This window comes from Rhincodon typus, chromosome 7, assembly GCF_021869965.1.
Source record: "Rhincodon typus isolate 14 chromosome 7, sRhiTyp1.1, whole genome shotgun sequence".
Lineage (NCBI taxonomy): Eukaryota > Metazoa > Chordata > Chondrichthyes > Orectolobiformes > Rhincodontidae > Rhincodon > Rhincodon typus.
In genome coordinates this window covers 71,645,165-71,668,708 of record NC_063338.1, presented here as the reverse complement: position 1 = coordinate 71,668,708, position 23,544 = coordinate 71,645,165, and the positions used below count along the sequence as shown (strand labels likewise).

At 40.0% G+C, this 23,544-nt stretch overlaps 1 protein-coding gene and 1 long non-coding RNA gene across 2 annotated transcripts in view; one reads left to right on the top strand and one right to left on the bottom strand.

The window, feature by feature from the left end:
- LOC109911043 (low-density lipoprotein receptor-related protein 1-like) overlaps positions 1–23,544 on the top strand; it is a 1,753,343-nt gene that overhangs the window by 1,001,110 nt on the left and 728,689 nt on the right. Inside the window, exon 19 of the mRNA XM_048599379.1 lies at positions 23,055–23,135. Within this exon, the coding sequence (XP_048455336.1) occupies positions 23,055–23,135 (81 nt within the window). The remainder of the gene's footprint in view (positions 1–23,054; positions 23,136–23,544) is intronic.
- Positions 22,263–23,544, bottom strand: part of LOC125483554 — a 33,227-nt gene continuing 31,945 nt past the window's right edge. The window contains exon 3 of the long non-coding RNA XR_007262503.1: positions 22,263–22,355. This is a non-coding gene — a long non-coding RNA (uncharacterized LOC125483554). The remainder of the gene's footprint in view (positions 22,356–23,544) is intronic.

The window sequence follows — 23,544 nt, the reverse complement described above, 5'->3', positions numbered from 1 at the left end:
CGTCAGCCTTCCTGATCCTCTGATGCTGCTTGGCCTGCTGTGTTCATCCAACTCTACACCTTATTATCTCAGATTCTCCAGCATCTGCAGTTCCTACTATCTCTGAAATTATTAAAAGGTAACTGGCACGTTACACTGCAAAACTGGTAATTTCTCATGCTGATAGTTATCACTTCTATCTTGCTTGAAGTTTTAATTGAGTAGCTTCTGCAAGATTAAAACTAACTCAAGTTCAATTGATGTAAGCACTTCACTGAAGTGTGAAGCATATGACAAAAACAACAGTTAAAAGTAGCACTGAAATCATTATAATTGCTACAGTGGTTCAATTCATTTCATCGAAGCTTGTAAGCATTATCATGACTGATAAAGAAGAGTAGTAAAGACTGTTCCAAGTATGAAATATACATGAAATAATTGGAAGCCATGAGAAATCTACAGAGTGAAAATTCGGAAATAAATTACATTTTTCATCCATAAATAATTCTTTGAATGGTTTGTGAGCTGTGTGAAAGGAAATAGAATGTGTTTGGCCTTATAAGATTGATGAACTATAATTTTTTCGATAACCCAAACATAGTTAATTAAAGGTACAGGTAGAGTTTCTAAGGTTTAAGTTTTAGTAATAATCCACCAATTCCTGGGCTGGCATTGGTTTTGTAATATTTGATGACTACCTCCAGAGCGTCTTGTAAATAAGGTGATTTTGAGATGGCATCAATGGCTTTGGTAAAATTCAGTAAATTATGTGTTTGATTTGCAATCAATATTTCCCAAGTTGTCAAAAATGCCAGAGCCTGGATTTCACGCTGGACCATTTACATTGTGTGAGACGTCACATGCCAGCAAGGCCAGCATCTATTGGTCAATATAAATTGTGAATGAGAAGCTAAAAGTGAGCTGTTGTCTTGAAACAGTTAGATTCTATTTGGTATAGTACATCCACTGGGCTGATAGGGATGGAGTTCCAGGCATTTAACCAACCAACCAACAGTAAAGCAACCTCAATCTGTTTCAAACACAGCACATGTGTGACCTGAAAGGAAACTTGCATCAGGAACCAAAGGACAAGTAGAATTCAAAAGAAACAGCTTTTATTAGCAGTGCTTTCTAAAACCGTTCAGCATTTATAGATTATATCACAGAAGGAACTTTACAATTCTGTTTCTGGTATCAACCTATCTAACAGCTTTAGAGTTTTTCTGATGGATTTATATGTTTCAGATGTCAGTTTTTGTCTCTACCAATATCTCTTCCTCACCTTGACCTCTATTAAAAAATGGATATTACAGTCAGTTAGCTGAGATTCAAATCATGTGTTGTTTATTTGGAACCAAACTACAAAACGAATATTGAATAAGTATTCTGTTAGACATTCTATTCTACCAGCAACCAAAATTCTTCGATATTGAATAATCTTCTGTATTATTCGCCTCTGCACAAAACTCAAATCACCGAATAAAGTATATTTTTAAATTGTTCATACAATTCAGAAGAAATCAATTAAGCAAACTTAATGCAACTTAACTAATTTAATTAACTCTCCTATCAGGCTAAAGACAATGTTTTGTAATCATGAGAAATAAAAATCTAAAACTTCATAAAAAAAATTTAGAAAATTAAACCAATTTACATTTTATTGCTTCATTAAATATCTCTGCAATAATGCTTCTTGTTAACAAAGAGTTCTTAATTGTAAACCATGCCTCAATCAATACCTTTTAAAATCAACAACTCTCCTTAGGGAAATGATGTTAGATTATCATTCGTTAAGGTATTCTGAAGTAATTTCAAAGATAGAGAATTTTTTAAAAATCTAATCATTCATAAAATACTTCAAAGAAAAATACTAAATGCATTTTTGTTTTACATGAGCAGAAAAAAAAATACAGTTTCAGCATGATATGCTGTCAAGAGGACTCCACTGGTACTTGTCCTTTCTCTTCTTTACTTGAAATCATGCCTTTCCAGAGGTTTGTATCCCACTCATTGAAATTACCAAGGAAAGTCAGCTTCTCTCTCTTTTAGACTGGAGGCAGCAATTGATCAAGGCTCATCTGTTGAATGTATAGTTAGGAAATACACATTGATAGCTGTTGTGTTCTGCCTTTGGGACAGGACAAGCCCAAGGTTTATTTATCTCACAGACAACTTACTGGGATCTCAACTGGTTCAATTTTTTGGTGAAATCAAGTATACGGAGTTCGTGTTCACACTTAAACTTACCCTTCCAGAAGAAAGAATATCCACCACCTTGCTCTTTGAACTGACCTTCTCCTGCCTGCCGTGTCACACTCTGGGCAGTGATGTAATGTCATAACACAGCAATTCCCAGGTTTTGATGGTGATGTGAGATTCATGCCTGTCACAGCTGAGTTTTGTTAATGAGGGACTGATGCTTCATTCACAAAATTAGGGCATTATGGTGGCTCAGTGGTTACCACTGCTGCCTCACAGTGCCAGGGACCTGGGTTTGATTCTACCCTTGAGTGACTCTTTGTGTGGAGTTTGCACATTCTCCCATGTCAGCATGGGTTTCCTCTGGCTGCTCTGGTTTCCTCCCATCGTCCAAAGATTTGCAGGTTATGTAAATTGGCCATGCTAAATTGTCCCATAGTGTCCAGGGTCATGTGATGGGCTGAATGGCCTGCTTCTACACTGTAGGGATTCGATAGTTTTTTTTTGAAGATATGGAAGATGCCTGTGCTTGAGATTTTTAAGCGTGGGATGCACATTATACACTAACCGCGATAGGTTTGTGGTGCAGCAAGGTCTTTGTCTAATGGATAAGCTGGCCAAAATAATTGAAGATTATGTTCCACTGCCCATTTGGATGTTGCTCTTAATCATCTCAACTCCCTCCAAACTTCAGAGCACACAGTCTGCTTGCTTGTGGATCAGTGGAGAGGGTGTTCTACATCCATTAGCCCCTTTAGGATCAGCAAAGGTGTATTGTAGAATTATTTTTTATAAATTGTCAAATGCAAGACCTCATGGTCTTTAGCGATGGAAAGGGATCGGTATATACCGCAGGGCAAGAGTTATAGCTGGGGGAAAGGCAATTATGAAGCGATGAGGCAAGATTTAGGATGCATAGGATGGAGAAGGAAACTGCAGGGGCTGGGCACAATTGAAATGTGGAGCTTGTTCAAGGAACAGCTACTGCATGTCCTTGAGAAGTATGTACCTGTCAGGCAGGGAGGAAGTGGTCGAGCGAGGGAACCGTGGTTTACCAAAGAAGTTGAATCTCTTGTCAAGAGGAAGAAGGAGGCTTATGTGGAGATGAGGTGTGAAGGCTCAGTTAGGGCGCTTGAGAGTTACAAGTTAGCCAGGAAGGACCTAAAGAGAGAGCTAAGAAGAGCCAGGAGGGGACATGAGAAGTCTTTAGCAGGTAGGATCAAGGAAAACCCTAAAGCTTTCTATAGGTATGTCAGGAATAAAAGAATGACTAGAGTAAGATTGGGGCCGGTCAAGGACAGTAGTGGGAAGTTGTGCGTGGAGTCCGAAGAGATAGGAGAGGTGCTAAATGAATATTTTTCGTCAGTATTCACACAGGAAAAAGACAATGTAGTCGAGGAGAATACTGAGATACAGTCTATTAGACTAGACGGGATTGAGGTTCATAAGGAGGAGGTGTTAGCAATTCTGGAAGGTGTGAAAATAGATAAGTCCCCTGGGCCGGATGGGATTTATCCTAGGATTCTCTGGGAAGCTAGAGAGGAGATTGCAGAGCCTTTGGCTTTGATCTTTATGTCGTCATTGTCTTCAGGAATAGTGCCAGAAGACTGGAGACTAGCAAATGTTGTCCCCTTGTTCAAGAAGGGGAGTAGAGACAACCCTGGTAATTATAGACCAGTGAGCCTTACTTCGGTTATGGGTTAAGTGTTGGAAAGGATTATAAGAGATAGGATTTATAATCATCTAGAAAGGAATAATTTGATTAGGGATATTCAACACAGTTTTGTGAAGGGTAGGTCGTGCCTCACAAACCTTATTGAGTTCTTTGAGAAGGTGACCAAACAGGTGGATGAGGGTAAAGCGGTTGATGTGGTGTATATGGATTTCAGTGAAGCATTTGATAAGGTTCCCCATGGTAGGCTATTGCAGAAAATACGGAGGCATGGGATTGAGGGTGATTTAGTGGTTTGGATCAGAAATTGGCTAGCTGTAAGAAGACAGAGGGTGGTGGTTGATGGGAAATGTTCATCCTGGAGTTCAGTTACTAGTGGTGTACCTCAAGGATCTGTTTTGGGGCCACTGCTGTTTGTCATTTTTATAAATGACCTGGATGAGGGAGTAGAAGGATGGGTTAGTAAATTTGCAGATGACACCAAAGTCGGTGGAGTTGTGGATAGTGCGGAAGGATGTTGCAGGTTACAGAGGGACATAGATAAGCTGCAGAGCTGGGCTGAGAGGTTGCAAATGGAGTTTAATGTGGAAAAGTGTGAGGTGATTCACTTTGGAAGGAGTAACAGGAATACAGAGTACTGGGCTAATGGTAAGATTCTTGGTAGTGTGGATGAGCAGAAAGATCTCGGTGTCCATGTGCATAGATCACTGAAAGTTGCCACCCAGGTTGATAGCGTGGTTAAGAAGGTGTACAGTATGTTAGGTTTTATTGGGAGAGGGATTGAGTTTCGGAGCCACGAGGTCATGTTGCAGCTGTACAAAACTCTGGTGCGGCCGCACTTGGAGTATTGCATACAGTTCTGGTCACCGCGTTATAGGAAGGATGTGGAAACATTGGAAAGGGTGCAGAGGAGATTTACCAGGATGTTGCCTGGTATGGAGGGAAGGTCTTATGAGGAAAGGCTGAGGGTCTTGAGGCTGTTTTCGTTAGAGAGAAGAAGGTTAAGAGGTGACTTGATAGAGACATACAAGATGATCAGAGGATTAGATAGGGTGGACAGTGGGAGCCTTTTTCCTCGGATGGTGATGGCTAGCATGAGGGGACATAGCTTTAAATTGAGGGGTGATAGATATAGGACAGATGTCAGAGGTAGGTTCTTTACTCAGGAAGTAGTAAGGGCGTGGAATGCCTTGCCTGCAAAAATAGTTGACTCGCCAACTTTAAGGGCATTTAAATGGTCATTGGATAAACATATGGATGATAATAGAATAGTGTAGGTTAGATGGGCTTCAGATTGGTTTCACAGGTCGGCGCAACATCGAGGGCCGAAGGGCCTGTACTACGCTGTAATGTTCTATGTTCTATGTTCTATGTTCTATGGAAACATACTTACCCGGACAGTGCCACATGCTTGACTATGTCACTGTCCCATTGAGGGTCCACAAGGAAGCTCACATCACCCATTCATAGCAAAAGGTGAGTTCTGCTGAACCAAATACCATATAATCTCGTGTAATATCCCCAACAAGCGAGGCTCCAGATGCTTGTGTTTTCAAATCAACCTGTTGGACTATAACTTGGTATCGTGTGGTTTCTGAACTTGTCCACTCTGGCCCAACACCAGCACCTCCACATCCTGATTGAAAATGGCAGCACAGATGTCAACAGACTCAAGGATTCTGTGAAACTATATCTACACAACCAGTCCCTCATGGCTAACCTGTGATCACTCAACAAACAGGGCCAGCATGATTTCCACAGTGCCTGGCCGGCCAATAAATCCATCATTATCAGCACTTGTGAGGAGCATCTAGGTTTCTCTACCGGGGAACATCAAAACTGGTTTGATAAATAGTGACCAGGAGATCTGGGAGCCAGCAAAAAGCAAGTGGAAGGCAATCCTGAACAGGAAACACCACAAAACATTGATTTAGATTTAGATTTATTTATTTGTCACATGTACTAAGTGTAGGAATACACAAGTACAGCGAAAAGTGCACAAAGTTGCCATTCACTGGCGCCCACTTGGTTACAGAAACCAGAATTAAAAGATTTTAATAGAGCCAGAGGTAAGCAAGAGAAAAAAAGGAAAGTCCAGATCTGAAAGTCCCAAGTCCCATCTCCTCAATGGAGCAGAGACCGTTCCAATCGCTAGGACAGCCAGGAGACCGCCGCTGCCGCTACCCCGTGAAAGGCCCACTCTCACTGTCGACTGGTGCCACCTTACCAGCCCGTTCTCTCTGCCGCTGTTTCACTGGCTGCACTCTCCGCCAACTGCTGCTGCCAAACCGGCCCACTCTTGATCCGCCACCATCACTCCAGCCCACGCTCAATTCGCCGTCGCTGCAGGACGCAACCTATGTGTTGAGCTCCTGCCACACGGTTCCCGGTCGTGGCCCGATTCCTTAGGCAGGTTGTTAAAAGGACGGGGGATGGACGGGGATAGAATTACTGCAGAAAGGAGAGAGAAGAAGAGAAAAAGAAAGGAAAAGGAAAGGGAACTGGCGAGCAGAGTGGAGCTCCAAATGGAGCGACTTACCCTGCCACCATTTGATTTTACATTGAAGGCCAGAAAGCAAGTTCACGTCCAGATGAATGCTAAGGTCGAATCAAAGAGCTGAAACCTAAAACACAGATACAACCATAAGATCTAAGAGAAGCAGTAGGCTATTCAGCCCATTGAGTCTACTTTGCTCTTTAGGGAAATCAGGACTGATCTGATAATTGGCAGCTATACTTTCCCCTATAACTCTTGGCTCCCTTACTGACTAAATATCTGTTGATCTTGGACTTGAATATACTTAATGACCCAACATCTAAGCCCTCAGAGGTAAGAACTTCCACAGATATACTCTCCTCTGAGAGAAGATGTTTCCCTTCATACTTGTCCTAATTGAATACAATTTATATGGTTCACGGAACGTATTGGTCTTTATCTCCATTAGTTTTCTTGTACTTTTTCACCAGCAATTAGTTTCTTGATTAGTAAGGGGAGCAAGAGTTATGGAAAGAATGCAGAGCTGGGAAACATCTCAGCCATAATTTAATGGCGGAGCAAACTTGATGGGCCTAATAGTCCAATTCTGCTCCTATATCTGATGGTCTTATGGTGTGTGTGTTTGTTTCCTCTCCTCCTTTTGCCCATAGATTGTTCCATATTTTTAGAATATTAGTAATATATTCTACTGTCAATAATGATGAAAAGTATTTATCATTCAACTATTTTGCCACTTCCTGATTCCCTGTCATGATTTCCCCAACCTCATTCCCCCTGGGCCGACATTCATTTGGCTGCTCTCTTTGTATCAGTTGCTAATTTACCATCAGAGTTTATTTCTTTCCCTCTTTATTGTTTTTGGTAACTTCTTTGGTATTTAAAACATTACCAGGTGTCTGGTTTGCCACTAATCTTTGCAACATTTTTTCTTTTAATTTGATGCTATTCTAAACTTCCTTGGTTAACATTGGTTGGTTTATCCTCTTCCTAGAATCCTTCTTCTTCACTGTGAGATATCTTTGTTGTAAGTCATTAACTACTTCTGTAAATGTCTACCATTTTCCCTCAACAATCCTTGCTGCTAAACTCCTTTCCCTGCCCACTTCAGCTGTGTCTTCCCTCCAGACTGTTAATCCAGAGATCCAAGTAATGTTCTGGTGACCTGAGTTCGAATCCCACCATGACAGATGTTGAATTTGAATTCAATTTTAAAAAGCTGTGGAATTAAGAGTATAATGATGACCAGGAATCGATTGTTGGAAAAGCCTATTTGGTTCCCTCATGTTCTTCAGGGAAGGAAACTTTCCTAATCCTTCTGGTTATGTGGTTTACTCTTAATTGCTATCTGGGTGATTAGGAATGAGCAATAAATACTGGCCTAGTCATTGATGCCCTCGTCCCATGAGTGAATTAAAAAAGAAAGACTCTCATTCTTTTGTAACTAACTTTACTTAAGTTTATCACGGTTGAATCTGGCCCAATATCTACCTCTTATACTGGATGATAAATTCTACCATAGAGGTAGCAAGAACTTGATGCTTGAGTCAGAGATAACACAGTGCAGAGCAGGAGGAACATGACAGACCAGGCAGCATCAGAGGAGCAGGAAAGTTGACATTTCAGGTCGGGTCCCTTCTTCACAAATTCTGAAGAAGGGTCCTGACCTGAAATGTCAACTTGCTCCTCTGATGTTGCCTGGCCTACTGTGTTGTTTCATAAATTCTACCATGTTATGCTCACTGTTTTTTAGGAGATGATTTTACTCTGGCTCCCTTTATTAAACCTGCCTCTTTGTACATCACCAGATCCAAAATAACCTGAACCCTGGTTGGATCCAAAACATATTGTTCTAGGAGACTGTTCTAAATATAATGGTTTAATTTTATTTTGTGATGACCTCTAACAGTTTGGCTTACCAAATCTAAATCAAAATTAAATTCAGCCGTGATTAATGTATTTTTTTTGTACATATCCTGATTTATTCATTGTCCTGCCATACAGCTGTTAAGTGGTCAGTAGACTACTTCTGAAAGGAAGAAAATATCACCATCACCATTCTCCATCACTGCAATCCTCATCAAAGATAGACCCAATGTACGTGCAAACTAGGGCCAAGTGAAGCTATGTCATTGGACTAGCACTCTTCTCCGTCTTCCTTGCTGCGATACTCCATACCATGTCCAAGCAGGTTCCCTCTGGATTGGAGCTTCTCCACTAGATTTGCAGGAATCTACTCAACCTGTATGACCTTTAGCCCAAATCAAAAATCATCTCAACCTCTTGTCATCAAGTTGCAATATGCACACCACACTTGTACATGCATGTACTCAGAGGCCAAGTTTAAGATCAATGTCAGTGTAAACACAGAATTGTACAACAGATTGGGCCTTAGACTAAGCATGACGAAAGTCCTCTACCAGCCTGCTCCCACTGGACAACAGTGCCTCCAACTGTCAAGATTCACAGCAAACTATTGGAAAATGTGGATTAATAAGACTGTGGGACCTTATCTCTGCGAGGTCACACATCAAGTGTGAAATTCAACATCACTCAAATGTTTCTTTGCAGCCTTTGGCTGACTGAGGAACAGAGAGTTTGATGACAAAAACCTCAAACTAACACCAAGCTGTGATACAATGAGCAGAATATTTCTGAAATGCCAAGAGCAATCTCATCAGTAAAGCCTCCACAAAACTGAATGGGAGATTGAACACTGCAGTATCAGTGCCCTCTCTCAAACCAACGTTTCCAGCATCGAAACACTGGTTATTTTCAATAAACTTTGTTGGGTGGATCACATCATTGACATGTCTGACACAAGACTTAGAAAACAAGCTCTCTGTTCGCTCTGATCCCTGTCACTGGAAGTGCTTACCAGGGGAACAAAGAAAATGTTTCAAGGGCATCTTCAAAACACCCCTGAAAGAATGCAATATTTCCATTAACTTGTTGAAGACCCAAACTGGAGAAGAAACATCCATGAAAATACAAACCATCTTCGACAGGCCCAGATGGAGGCCAGGCACAAACATTGGAAAGAACATGTAGAAACCCCAGCAAATGGAATTTTGTCCTTCATTTCTAGAGGGATTGAATTTAAAAGCAGGGAGGTTATGTTGCAGCTGAATAGGGTGTTGGTGAGGCCACAACTGGAGTACTGCATGCAGTTTTGGTCTCCTTACTTGAGAAAGGATGTACTGGCACTGGAGGGGTGCAGAGGTGATTCACTAGGTTGAGTCTGGAATTGAGAGGGTTGGCTTATGAGGAGAGACTGAGTAGACTGGGATTACATTCATTGGAATTTAGAAGAAGGAGAGGGTATTTTAAAGAAACGTATAATATTATGAAGGGAATAGATAAGATAGAAGCAGGGAGGTTGTTTCCACTGGCAGGTGAAACGAGAACAAGACAGCATTGCCCTAAAATAAGGGGGAGCAGATTTAGGACTGAATTGAGGAGGAACTTCTTCACCCAAAGTGTTGTGAATCTGTGGAATTCTCTGCCCAGTGAAGTAGTTGAGGCTTCCTCATTGAATGTTTTTGAAGCTACGGTAGATAATTTTTTGAATAGTAAAGTAATTACCTCCTCACCAACCCCGATCCCCCCACCCTGCCCCACCGCCTCCCCGCCTAACCACCGTGGCAGGCTGTGCTTATCCTGTATTTAGCAGTTTAGTCAGCTCTGTACCACAACTCTGGAGTGGAAGAAAATAATATTCAATCTTGAGGTACAACCTAAGAAGAAGAGGCTAAAGATCTTCTGATACTCTTATGTTTGGCAGGAGTGATCACAGATGCCAACAAGTAACAGAACAGGACTACATTTGTTTTACAAGATTCGATTTATGTATTACCTTCTAAAACCTTGTCTATGACCTTTAAAAGTAGATTCCATTGTGATTTATTATTTTAGAGATGCTCAGTAACAATGAGATTTATTGTTCTCTTGTGAGTTGAGTTGTCATGTTGTTGGCATAAATCAAACAGCTAAATAAAAACAAAACCTTTTCACAGGAAGGAAGAAGACTAATATAAGGTGCAGCCTGGGAATGCAAGTCAGACATGGAGATTTGGGGGTTGGAATTTGTTGGTGGAAATTCATCTTAGTACAGATAAAGAGAAACCCTACAGCATTCTTTAGGGCCTAGTGCAATTCAGATGATGAAGTTGCTGTTGCGGATTACAATGCCTTTCACAGCTGGCTATAAATTGTTGCTTGGAATTCTTATGAGTCCATCAAAGCCTGGATGCTGTCTGCATCTTTGGGAATCTAATGTATTTTTTCATTAATTTATAGGCACTCTTCCATGAGTTAAAGCAATAGTGTTAGATCAAGGAAATTACTCTCATATTTTTATGTGAAATACTTTGTTCTTTAGTATTAAAGACAAAAGATACTGTATTAGTCATGATAGAATTTGTGAAAGGTGGAAGAGGAAAGGAGGAAAGACACAATGATATTCGGTAAAATTCTTACATTAATTTAACTACGTGAAATATACAATTCCAGGCAACTAAAAACAACTGATTGTGAGCATTAGTGTCATTATTTCATATTTAATTTTGATAAAGAATCCAATGGCTTTAATTCAAGAATGCATATGTGTAGGACATATGTGAAAATACATCAGTAAATACAGAAAATGATGTATTAAATGGTCGTGTGAAAAAAAATAAATAACTGCCCCAGGTACAAGATGTAGTAAGGGCAAAACTTAAGTTGTAGATAATGGGCTAAATTTTATAGACATTGTCGTGACCTATCAACTGACAGAAAGCTGGAGGCAGACCTGCAGTATTCATGTTTGAATGTCCCAGTTGGATTAAATGTCCATCAGGCAGGTAACTGCTGTTGACATTTTTTAAAAGGCAAATATCCCATCAGCAAGAGCTGCCAACTAAAAAAAGTATTTGAAGTTCTTCAGTCCTAGCAGCGTCAATGGGAAAATTGCCCATTGCTGGTACAACAGGAGGTTCCAGAGCAAAGTAATGGACCAGGCTCCAAAATTAGGTTGGGGCACCTTTTAATCAATCAATATCCTTTTATTGTCACGTGCACTCCATTACAGGAGTGCAGTGAAAAACATTTACATAGTCTGCCTTTCTATAGCGACATCTTAGGTACAAGTACCTATGTACAATTCTTGGATACAGCAGAGGAATAGAAGTAGTTGCTTCATTGCTGAGTTGAAAATAGGAAAATATTAAGGGGTTAACATTATAGTGTTCTAAGGTAAGTTCAAAGGCCCGCTGCTCCAGCGCGACTTCCCATATGCTGCTGCGGGGCTTCTTTCCCATGCTGCTCCGGCCTCCCAGCCCATGTGCTGCTCCAGGGCTCAATGCTCGCAGTGTACTGGGGTTCACAGGTGTGCGTCCAGGCCCCCGATTACTGGGCCATCTTATAATATGGCTGATCTGTCAGTAGACAGAGAGAGATGGCTGGTGGTGATTTAACCTGAGAGTCACCACTTCTGAGGCAAGGGGAAGAGATTTTTTTTTTCTTTATTCATTCTCGGGATAAGAGCATCACTGCCTAGGCAGCATTTATTGCCCATCCCTAATTGCCCAGCGTGCGCTTACAACTCAACCACATTGCTGTGGGTCTGAAGTCACATGTAGGCCAGACTGGGTAAGGATGGCAGTTTCCTTTCATAAAGGACATTAGTGAACCAGATGGGTTTTTCCCAACAATCAACAATGGATTCATGGTCATCATTAGGCTCTTAGTTCCAGATATTTATTGAACTCAAATTCCACCATCTGCCATGGCGGGATTCGAACCCAGGTCCCCAGATCATTATCTGGGTCTCTGGATTAACAGTCCAGTGATAATACCACTAGGCCATCGCCTCCCCATTGGGAAGATGGGACTTTCATCTGGCACAGGAATTAAATCCATGCTGTTGGCATCTTTCCGCACAGTAAACCGGATGTCCAACCAAATGAGCTAAATGATTGTCTGAGGTTACCTAAAGGACCTGCCGTCTGAACCTTGCCGCATGCCTGAGGTATGGCGATCCTCAGGTCACCACCAGTAGTCTCTCATTAATGAGAGAACAATCTATAGCCCTCTGGGACTATGGTGACACTACTTATCTATGTGGCAGACATTAACCAAACCCACCTCCTCCAACAACAGGGTTTGTAATTTAGCTCCTAAAATGCCTCAATTATGATTGGGTTGGGGAGTTCATCCTTGCCCCTGAATTAACCAGGAAGTGTTTGCTCAGGTCTTCTGTTCCAAGTTTATGCCCCGACACTCCCCACACACCCTCCCAGCCCGCCACAGGGCAGAGGAATATTGTGACACATAAATTTATGCAACTAAATCAGACAATGATGTCTATGGAATTTAGCAGTCAGATAAATTATTGCAATTGTTACCGTAAATTAGATATCCTATGGTTTCATTTGATGAATTTTGACGTTCAGGGAAATTTTGAAGAACTTCTCCTGAGGAAGTAACGGAAGATCAACAGCATAATTTGCACATACTCTTTTGCAAAAAGAATTTAACGACTGAAAGTATCTTTCTTAATCTATGATTTGTTATGTTCTTCAGCTATCTGTCAATAGATTTTACCTTTTGATTCACCTCTCCTCACATTTGAAACTAAAATGTATGATAATTTAAATGTAAAGTGCATTCTATGACGTAAACATGCAAAAGCAATAAAATTCACATGAAAACTAAATCCATTATTGATTGCCTCAGCTGACAGACAAACGTTAATCCCCGTAATCCTGGCATAATTGTATCAAGGCCTTAGCATAAATCAGATTTCAGATTGGAACATCTGTATTTCCATTCATGAGTGTTTAGACATTTCTTCCCTGTTTTGCTGTCAAAAATTAAAGGAAGGTTTCATTTAATTTAATGCATAAATTTGTAAGTAAATCACATATTTTGCCTTCAATCTATAACTAGTGCAAAAATGTATTTACTGAAAATAAAAATTTGGGCATTTTCTTTAGCCTCAGTTTTCATTCCTGAATTGTCAACATGATCATTGAAATAGACACCTGTAAGATCACTTTAGGCAATTTTCTACCTTCTGTTCAACCGGTTTTAGATCAATGCAAAGGCACCAGCAGATCATATGTAGATCCTGCTCACTTTTTGACCAGTTTTGGGGAAGGAACCTTTACTGGGCTCATAACTACCAAACATAGGGCGCTAAATGCCTGATTGAGGTGGATATTAAGATGGTCTGAATATCACCTGAGAAAATAGGCAAACTTCAGGAAATTGGACATTATGCAGCTATTTTGATCATAGAATTTCTGCAGCATGGAAGCAGGCCATTTGGCCCATTGAGTCTACACTGGTCCTCTAAAGAGCATTCCACCCAGACCCACGTCATCCCTACATTTCTCATGCCTAATCCACCTAACCTACACGTCCCTGGACAATTTAGCATGGCCAATCCACTATCGCAGGTGAGATGAAACCAGATTTCCCAGAGAAAACCCACAAAGAGACAAGGAGAATGTCCAAACTTTACACAGACAGTTGCCTGAGGCTGGAATTAAACCCAGGTCGCTGTGCTGTGAGGCAGCAGTGCTAACCACTGAGCCATTGTGCCACCCTGAGAAAATCACCTGAGAAAATAGGCAAACTTCATGAAATTGGACACTTTGCAACCATTTTGTGCCTGAAGAATTGGCAAGATACAATCCAAATGTAGCCTTAACTTACATTTTTAGTCAATCAAGAACTCAACACTTATGTAGAAACATATAAACTAGTTGCAGAAGTAGGCCATTCAGCTATTTGACCCTGCTTTGCCATTCAGTATGATCATGGTTAATCCTCTGTCTCAATCCATATTCCTACTTTCTACTCATACCCCTTATAAAACATTTCTTGATTGGCATTTTCACCAACATAAGCATTATCATAGAACAGAACCATCAAATGTTTTGATAGGCACAGATGTTCAGCAATTGACAAGACGCTGGACTCTGTCCAGAATCATGCAGTTCATTTGAATGGCACACAATCCATTATCTTCAACATAGGCTCTTCACTACTGATGCACAATAACAGTGATGTATACCACCTACAAGATGTGCTGCAGCAACTCACCAAGTTTTTTTCAACAGCACCTTCCAAACCGACAACCTCTATCTTCAAGAAAGATAAGGGCAGCCGATACAAGGGAACATCACTACCTGCAAGTTCCCATCTAAGCCATGCACCATCCTGCCTTGATAAAAAAAAACACTACCTCCTTCACAATCACTGCATCAATGTCCTGAACCTACCTTGCTAAATGCAGGTGTGCCTAAACCACAAGAACTGCAGCAATTTAAGAAGGCAGCTGACCACCACCTTCTTCCAGGCAATTTGGAATGGCAATAAGTGCTGGCTTAGTCAGCAATGCTCACATCCTGTGAACCAATAAGAAATAATATTAAAGAGCATGAACAGTTCAGAACCTGTCAGACGGTGAGTGTGATAAAGTTAAATGAGATGAAACTGGCCCCTTTTCTAGAGACTGCTTGTTGAACATGATCATATTGGAAGACAATCTCGCTAATGGTCAAGTCTTACAGCTATGTAGTTGAGTAAAGTTGACAGCTAATTTTGATGTAGTCAGATTGTACTCCATGTTCCAGTAGAAGCTGTAACAAACCAATTAAATATTTTTAACAGATAGCTCGGAGATTATTTCTAAATATAGACAGCCTTTTCATTTCTTAATAGTAATGGAAATATCTACTGGAATGGACGTATAACAAGCAACCAGTGCAAAACTGACAGATTTCTACCACAATATCCCCAAGTATTTCACTTTTAATTAGTGTTCCCATCAACTACTTTGTACTGTCAGCTGGATATATTTCTGATAAAACATTACCTAATATTTTGTTGGCTTATCAAATGAGATGTATATAAAATAACGAAGAACAAATGGTCAACATCAGGCCATAATTTGCTGCTTAAGTACCAGGCAACACTCAAAATTCTATTCACAAATGCCGCAGAGATTCCAGACGGGAGCATATCTATGATTAAAGCTAAAAGCTAAAATCTAAAAGTTGCTTCCGGTGATGCAGTTCCATTTCACACAAAATGGCATTTTGGTGTCTGCCTCACAATTGAAATACTTTGAGGAATGTTAATTCATTTACTTGTGCAGTATTTCTGAGCTACATCTGTTCCAAAGAGTTTCAAAGAGCCTGTTTTGGAACCACTTAATGTCTTTAATTAAGTCTGGGTTAGCAGTCAAAGATTATTTTAGTGATTGGCTAATTGTTAATTACTGACAATGAATTTCTCTTATATTGAAGATTAATGATTACAATGGTGGAATTTTGTGGTGAAATATCTCAAAAACGTGCAATTTAAAATTAAAACACTTTTCTTTCTTTTCCATTCAATCTCTTTTTGATTCTCGTAATCTCATCTTCTTCCTTTGTCATTATTTTCCTTTCTGAACTTTATTTGACATTGACTTCAACCGTCTAATTTAAACTTCCTTCTCAATTCTCGTGCATCTGTTTCACAATCTTTCAAAGGCTTCATTTTATACGGGGTTGTGTTGGAATGGGAAGTGCTTGCTCATCCTCTAACAGGAAAGTCAGCTCTGAAAGCTATCCTTTCCCTTGAAAATCTGCTCTGCAATTGTTGGATGCCGTAGTCGGGCTGCATTAGCTAACATTGAGATTTCTGCCGCTCACTCGATAGGAAATCCCAGGCAATTTCATTGACTGGCAGCTCAATTGTCTCCTGGCACTTCCAGAACTCAATAGTAGATGGTGCAGGGAATGCAGCAAGAACTTGAAGAGGACTATGGTTGATTCAAATAAGTACATTTTAGGGTTTTAGAATGGGGAGGGATTCTGGAGCCAGGGAGAAGGGGAAGGGACTGGGGATTGGTTCCTATTGGGGAAGTGACAGAGAGAAAAGATGGAAGGATGAAATCTTGGCCTCTGCCCCTCATTAGCTCAGGGGCCCTGTGAATGAATTGTGCCTTTCCTTCGTGCCCACGTTCATGAAGAAGATCATTGAAGATGTCTTTCCCACTTCCGCCTATTTGTTTTTATTCATTCATGGGATGTGGGCATCTCTGGCTAGGCCAACATTCATTGGCCATCCCTAATTGCGAGAGTCAACCACATTGCTGTGGGTCTGGAGTCATTTGTAGGCCAGTCCCGAAAGGGCATTACTGAACCAGATGGGTTTTCTGACAATCGACAACAGTTTCACAGTCATCATTAGACTCTTAGCTTAAGATATGTTATTGAATTCAAATTCCACCAACTGCCTTGGTGCAATTCAACCCAAATCTCCAGAATATTGCCTGGGTCTTTGGATTAATTGTCTAGTGACAATCTCACCAGGTCATCACTTCCCATTCACTCACAATAGCTGTTTTTCTGGTGTGGGCAGCTACAAATCAAAACAAATTATTTGCTTGAATATGACAGGAAGGCAAACAATTTCAGCACATTTCATCTTCTGTATTATGGATTGAGCTTTGGAGTGTACAGCAAGGTTCTGGGCTAGCCCTTAGCAAAAATATGCCTGTTTAGTCTAAAGTCCAGCCCCAGTTTTCAGAGTTAAGACAATTAATATTTGCTCATCCTGTTTGCTCAGCCCTCGGTGACTTGTTTCCTCTTGCTGTGAGCTTTTCATCTTATACTTCCATCAACTTGCAATGCAAAATATCATCAAGATTAAATAAATAAGGGCAAGTTTAACTAATAGCTTGACTCCGTACAGCTAGTTATGGATCATTAATCTTTTCAGCTGACCATCAATTTGGGATTGCCAATCTGATTTTGATTTAATACATTCTCATATAATTCCATGTTTCTGTTACAATCAATCATTCAAGAAAATGAAGAACCACCAAACAATCTGAGCTCCTGTTCTCTAATTGTTTAATATAACATTTGGCCAACAGTCTATTAACCTCTAAAGCTTCCATGATAGAAAAATATATTTAGTCAGTGAATTTATTTTAGGAGCAGAGACTGTTTATATGTTTGAGGTTGTATTATTTGATAACCTCAAGTAGGTTTTTGACAATTATTTGCATTGCATAAATTATACTTTTGGCTGAATTTTTATAAGTTGCATTGGCTCCCTGTCATCCAAAGCACAGACAGTTATGATTGCTAATTGACCCATCTTGCCAACTTTTAATTGATACATGTGAACTAGTTTTCTGTTATGTGTCCAAATAGAACAATTGGCAGCAACTGCTTGTCAAACTGTGAATGTTTTGAAAGCTAGTATGAATTTCTCAGGGCATTTCATTAGCATCAGTGTTAATGATGACCTGATTTTCATGTAGTGCCAAGTATCTGTGTTTTTGGAGGCCTTAGGTTTAATCACTTGACCATCTGTCTCAATAAAATCAAAACTTATCTTTATTACTATAATGTTATCTTTCAATCTTTATAACTCATAGTTCCTGGTAGATTTTGGATGAGTATAAATATGCTGATTAAATGAATATCTATCTTATGTACTAATAGCTACTTAAGATGATATCTTGGAAACTTCTACTTTGAGATTGACACTGACTGCTTTCATGATGCAACATTTCCATGTACACTGTGTCAAGTAAAAATATAAATATAACTTTCTCAAATGGAGTGAGATTTTTATTGCGTATAAGAATCCTTCCCAGATCTCAGGAGAGATTCCACACTTCAGTCCCATTCCAGACAGAATACGTCAATACTTTTAAGCCCCTGGATGAACTGGCTCTCCTCCTTTATTCAACTATTACCTTGGTTGGTTTCAACAAGGTTAATTAAATTGAAAAAAAAAACTCATCCCTTGTGGAAAGATATCTCCTAAACCCAAATTAACTTATGTTTTAAAAGGGACCTGTGTAACCAAGCTTTCTTGAATATACAGAACTGGTTTAGTCATAGGAGATGGAGAGAAACAGTGGAAAGATACTTTCTTGGAATGCAGAATTGTGACTAGAGGTGTTCCACAGGGATCAGTGATGGGACCTCTGCAGTTTGTGGTCTACATAAATGATTTGGAAGAAAATGTGGCTGGTCTAATTAGTGAGTTTGTGGATGATACAAAGATTGGTGCTGTTGCAAACAGTGAGGAGGATTGTCCAAGGATACAGCAGGATATAAATAAGTTGGAGGCAGAAAAATGGCAGATGGAGCTTAATCCAGACAAATGTGAGATGATGCATTTTGGAAGGTCAAGTGCAGGTGGAAATTATACAGTGAATGGCAGAATGCTTAAGAATATTGATATGCAGAGGGATCTGGGTGTGCAAGTCCACAGAGAACTGAAGGTGGCAGTGCAGGTAGATAAGGTAGTAAAAAAGGCCCAAGGCATGCTTGCCTTCATTGGAAGGTGCATTGAGTATAAGTATAGGTAAGTTATGCTGCAGCGTTATAGAAATTTAGTTAGGCTGCATTTGGAATATTACGTACAGTTCTAGTTAACACACTACCAGAAGGATGTGAATGCTTTGAAGAGAGTACAGAAAAGGTTTACCAGGATGTTGCCTGGTATGGTGGATTTTAGCTATGAAGAAAGTTTGGATAGACTGGGTTTGTTTTCACTGGAATCCAGGAGGTTGAGGGATGACTTTAAAGAAGTTTATAAGATTGTGAATTGCATGGATACAGTGGAAAGCATGAGGCTTTTTCCCAGGGTGGAAGGGTCAATAACTAGGGGACACGGGTTCAAGGTGTGGAGGGGATGAGGTGGAGTTTAAAAGAGATGTGCGAGGCACGTTTTTCGCACAAAGGGTGGTGCGTGCTTGGAACGTGCTGCCAGAGGAGGTGATAGAAGAAGACACAGTAGCAGCATTCAAGAAGCACCTGGACGAATACATGAATAGGAAGGGAATAGAGGGATACAGATGCTGTAAGTGAAGACAGTTTTAGTATGGAAGGGCAAAATATGTCAGCGAATGCTTGGAGGGGTGAAGGGCCTATTCCCACTCCTTGGATGACATGTCCATCCTGGGCCACCTCCAGTGCCACAATGATGCTACCCGAAGGCTGCAGGAACAGCACCTCGTATTTCGCTTGGGAACCCTGCAGCCCAGTGGTCTCAATGTGGAATTCACAATCTTCAAAATCTCCCCACCCCCCGACCTCATCCCAAGAACAGCCCAGCTCGTCCCCGCCTCCTTGACCTGTCCGTTTTTTCTCCCACCTATCCGCTCCTCCCACCTCACTGACCAACCCCCACCCCCACTTCCTACCTACTAGCCTCATCCCCGCCCCCTTGACCTGTCCGTCTTCCCTCAACTGACCAATCCCCGTCCCAACTCCCTACCTACACTCACCTTTACTGGCTCCATCTCCACCTCCCTGACCTGTCTGTCTTCTCTCCACCTATCTGCTCCTTTATCCACCTTCTATCATCACCTCCCCCTCTCTCTATTTATTTCAGAGTACCCTTCCCCTCCCCCATTTCTGAAGAAGGGTCCAGACCCAAAACATCAGCTTTCCTGCTCCTCTGATGCTGCCTGGCCTGCTGTGTTCATCCAGCTCTACACCTTGTTATCGCAGACTCTAGCATCGGCAGTTCCTATTATCTTTCAGTGAATCAGATGTGTTTTTCCTGACAATTGACAATGGATTCATGGTCATCAGTAGACTCTTAATTCCAATTTTTTAAAAAAATTGAATTCATATTCCAACAGCTGCAGTGGCAGGGATTCAAACCCAGGTCCCCAGACATTATCTGGGTCTCTGGATTAACAGTCCAGCGATGATACCTGGGCCATCATCTCCCCATTGTTTACTTGTTTTGCATTATTATTTGTTTTGAAGCATTTTTGAAATCCCTAACACAGGAGTTCTGTCTACAGTTATTTCATCTCTGTAGCAGTCCTCCTTTAAGCAAATCATATTTTAGAAGTAATAGATAAAAACAGCTGTACTATTTTGGAGTTCTGACCCACTGATGTGATGCGGTACCAGTCGAGTCACATCCCAAGGCTTTGTTTCTTGTATGCTGTTTCTTTCAGGACACTTGGGTAGTTACATCCAAATCTAGAGGGACTGAACTGACTCCTCTTTTAACTACATCCTAACTTGGTGACGCTGCAGTGAGTTTGAAAGGGAAGTCATGCTGTCAAGCTAATAAATAAATATTTCACTCTGTATAACCTGCTGTAAGAAATAAGCAAGCCAGTTTCCTTCAGTTTACAAAAAAAAGAGTTTGTTTTATTTCTAAACCTCACTTAAGCAATTATTAACAAAACACTTCAAATGTGCAAACATATGAAACTACCCAATAATGCCAAAACAACACATTCATAACACCCCTAATACATGCAAACAAATGCAGGAAACTGATCAGGTATCAGATCTTAAAACTTAGCCAGGTAATGGAAAGGAAAAATACTCAATAATTGTTTCCAGATGTTGGTCCTCTCTCCTATAGTAGCTGCTCTTACTGATGTTTCTAACTAAGACAGTTACTCTGTAATGGGAGATGTGGGCGATTATTTTGTTTACTTGGTGTCAGTGGCATTGATTCAGAATTCTCCTGTGAGAACTTTCGGGTTGCAGCAATTATGACTTCTGATGGGCCTTCAGATTCTGAAGAAGGGTCACTGAATCTGAAACATTAACTCTGCTTTCTCTCCACAGATGCTGTCAGAGCTGCTGAGTTTTCCCAGCAACTTCTGTTTTTGTTTACCTTTCAGGCTGACAGTTCAGTTTCGTAAGAGATGCTTAAAAGAAATAGAGAGTACAGGAAGTCTGTTTCCCTCTGTACTGGAACAGTCTTTCTTCCTGAATATTTGTTAAAAATCTTATCCCCAAAACCTGGGGGCATATGAACCTATCTCAGAGAGCTTTATTGATCTTGCATTTCCAAAAACACAATTTGTGTTTTTCACACATGCAACATTTTAATTGTTTTCAGTCAGTGTCCTTTGATTCAAAATTGTTCCTTTCAAAAATTATGTGATATGCACAACTGATGACTTTATTGATCTTTTAATTTTTAGATTACATATCCACATTACAGCATATTAATGAAAAATCCAAACATGACCAATATATAACATAAAATACTGCCTAATCAATGTTTGTATAATTGTACATGGATGCTCTAATTTATGTTCCTATTCCTCTTTCATTGGCCATGATGCTGAAACATTATGGATGTCATTTTGTACAGTGATACATGTGGGTAGTTCATAGTTATTCTGATCGTGCACGGTCCATTGGTTGGTAGTAATGTTTTCTGCACAACTTGTTGTTAGATTACAATTTGTAGTTTCTTCTTCCTCTGACAAAGAAGAATGGTTCAGAAAGGTATCAAAGGCAATGAATGCTAAACAGAAATTGTTCGTAACAAAAACGGTTGAATATTATTTATTGAAGATGAAAGATAAGATTAGGCTAAAAATTTCAAAGTTAAGCTGCACATTTGTGAGTAGCAGTAGAATTTCATGGCCTACAACCTCTAATGAAACTTCATTATAAATGTACTGGAAGTTATAAACTTGTTTTTGTGATCACATTCCTCACATTAACATTAACATTTCTTTATCTGTGATGATGGTGTTTTCAGTGATTTCCACAGCCAAAAGATTCACAATGCATATCTCAACCATATTTCCACTCAATTGGGAAAGATCCACAGTTATCATGTTCTACCCACTGTAAATCTGAGTTGGAGTCCTAACATGCACCAAGACATGTTCATTCTCACTCTTACTCGTTGGCCTAGATATTTTCTAATTAACTTGTTCAGGGATGATGATCATCAACATCATTGGCAGTCCCTCGCAGATGAGGATGACTGTCTTCCTCTCTGAAGTTGAGTCCATGCATAGACCAATGCGGCTACCGCAGACTCTGTTATACTTGGGGCGGAAGGGGTGGGTAAGGCATTGGTGTAGCAGCCGGCTTCTTTTGCTGTTTTCGCCTGACTTCCACTTTTTCCCAACGGCAAATCTTGAGGTGCCCAACACCTTCCCAGATGCTCCTCCTCCGCTGTGGATGGTCTTTGGCCAGTGATTCCCAGGTGTCTGTGGAAATGCTGCAGGGATGAGATGACAAATCTCTCAAGCAGGGGGAATTTGTGTTGGCTCCCAAAAAAGCAATGCCTTGATTTTAAAATTCTCATGTTTGTATTCAAATCCCTGCCACGGCCTGACTTCTCCCTATCTCTGTAATCACTTCAAGCCTTGTAACCATCTTTAAATATTTATACTTGTCTAATTCTGTTCACTTGAGCATCCCCAAATTTAATTGTTTTGCCTTTGATAGCTGTCAAAGCTGTGCCTCTGAATTCCCCATCTAAACCTTTCTGTCACTCAACCTTTCTTTTCTCTATTAAAACACCACTTACAGTCAACCTGTTTGACAAAGTTTTTGGACATCTATCTTTGAATCTCTTTAACTCAGAGACAAATTTTGTTTCATAATGCTCCAATTAAGCATCTGTTGACATTTTATTATGTCAAACAAACTAGAAATACAAGTGGTTGTTGTCATTATGTACTTCAGACGTCAGCTATTGCTAAGCTTGTATGGCAGTGAGCAAACTAATTCTGGTAATTAATGATGGGGAAGGAATTACATAGGAACCAAAGGAAGGAAAGGGATAGGAAACAATTAGGTTATTTCGGGAATTGTAACAACTGATTAAATTATCAACTGTTTTGTACTATATGACAGTTACTATTATGGCACATCAAGTTTTCTTTATAATTTTATTTATTTATTTTCTTAACAGCATTTCCTACCTGCGCTCCTCTAACTCAGTTCACTTGTAATAATGGAAGATGCATCACAATTAAATGGCGTTGTGATTCAGGTAATACAATCATGAAAGACACAGCTGACTTGTCTAAAATAATATTTTATACAATCACTTTTGTTTCTTTAGATTGATTTCGTAGTGAATTTGAAGGCCCGCATTCATTTTTATCATACTTTTTCAATTAAAAGTAGTGTTTTTATGCATTGTCTTGTAGGAGCAATATAGCATAAATTACACAGTCGTTGGTCTCGAAACCTATCCATAATTTCATTAGTTTAGGGAATGGTATTAGTAAATTTAAAAGTGTATTTTTCACTTATTTCAGTTTAATAGAATTTAGATACCAAGACTGAAAGGTTTAAATAATCAGGACACTTTGCATAGATTTAACTTTATATTTTATTGAACTTAGAAGATAGTGGATTGATTTTATTTGAAATGTTTAAAATGATAAAGCGATTCT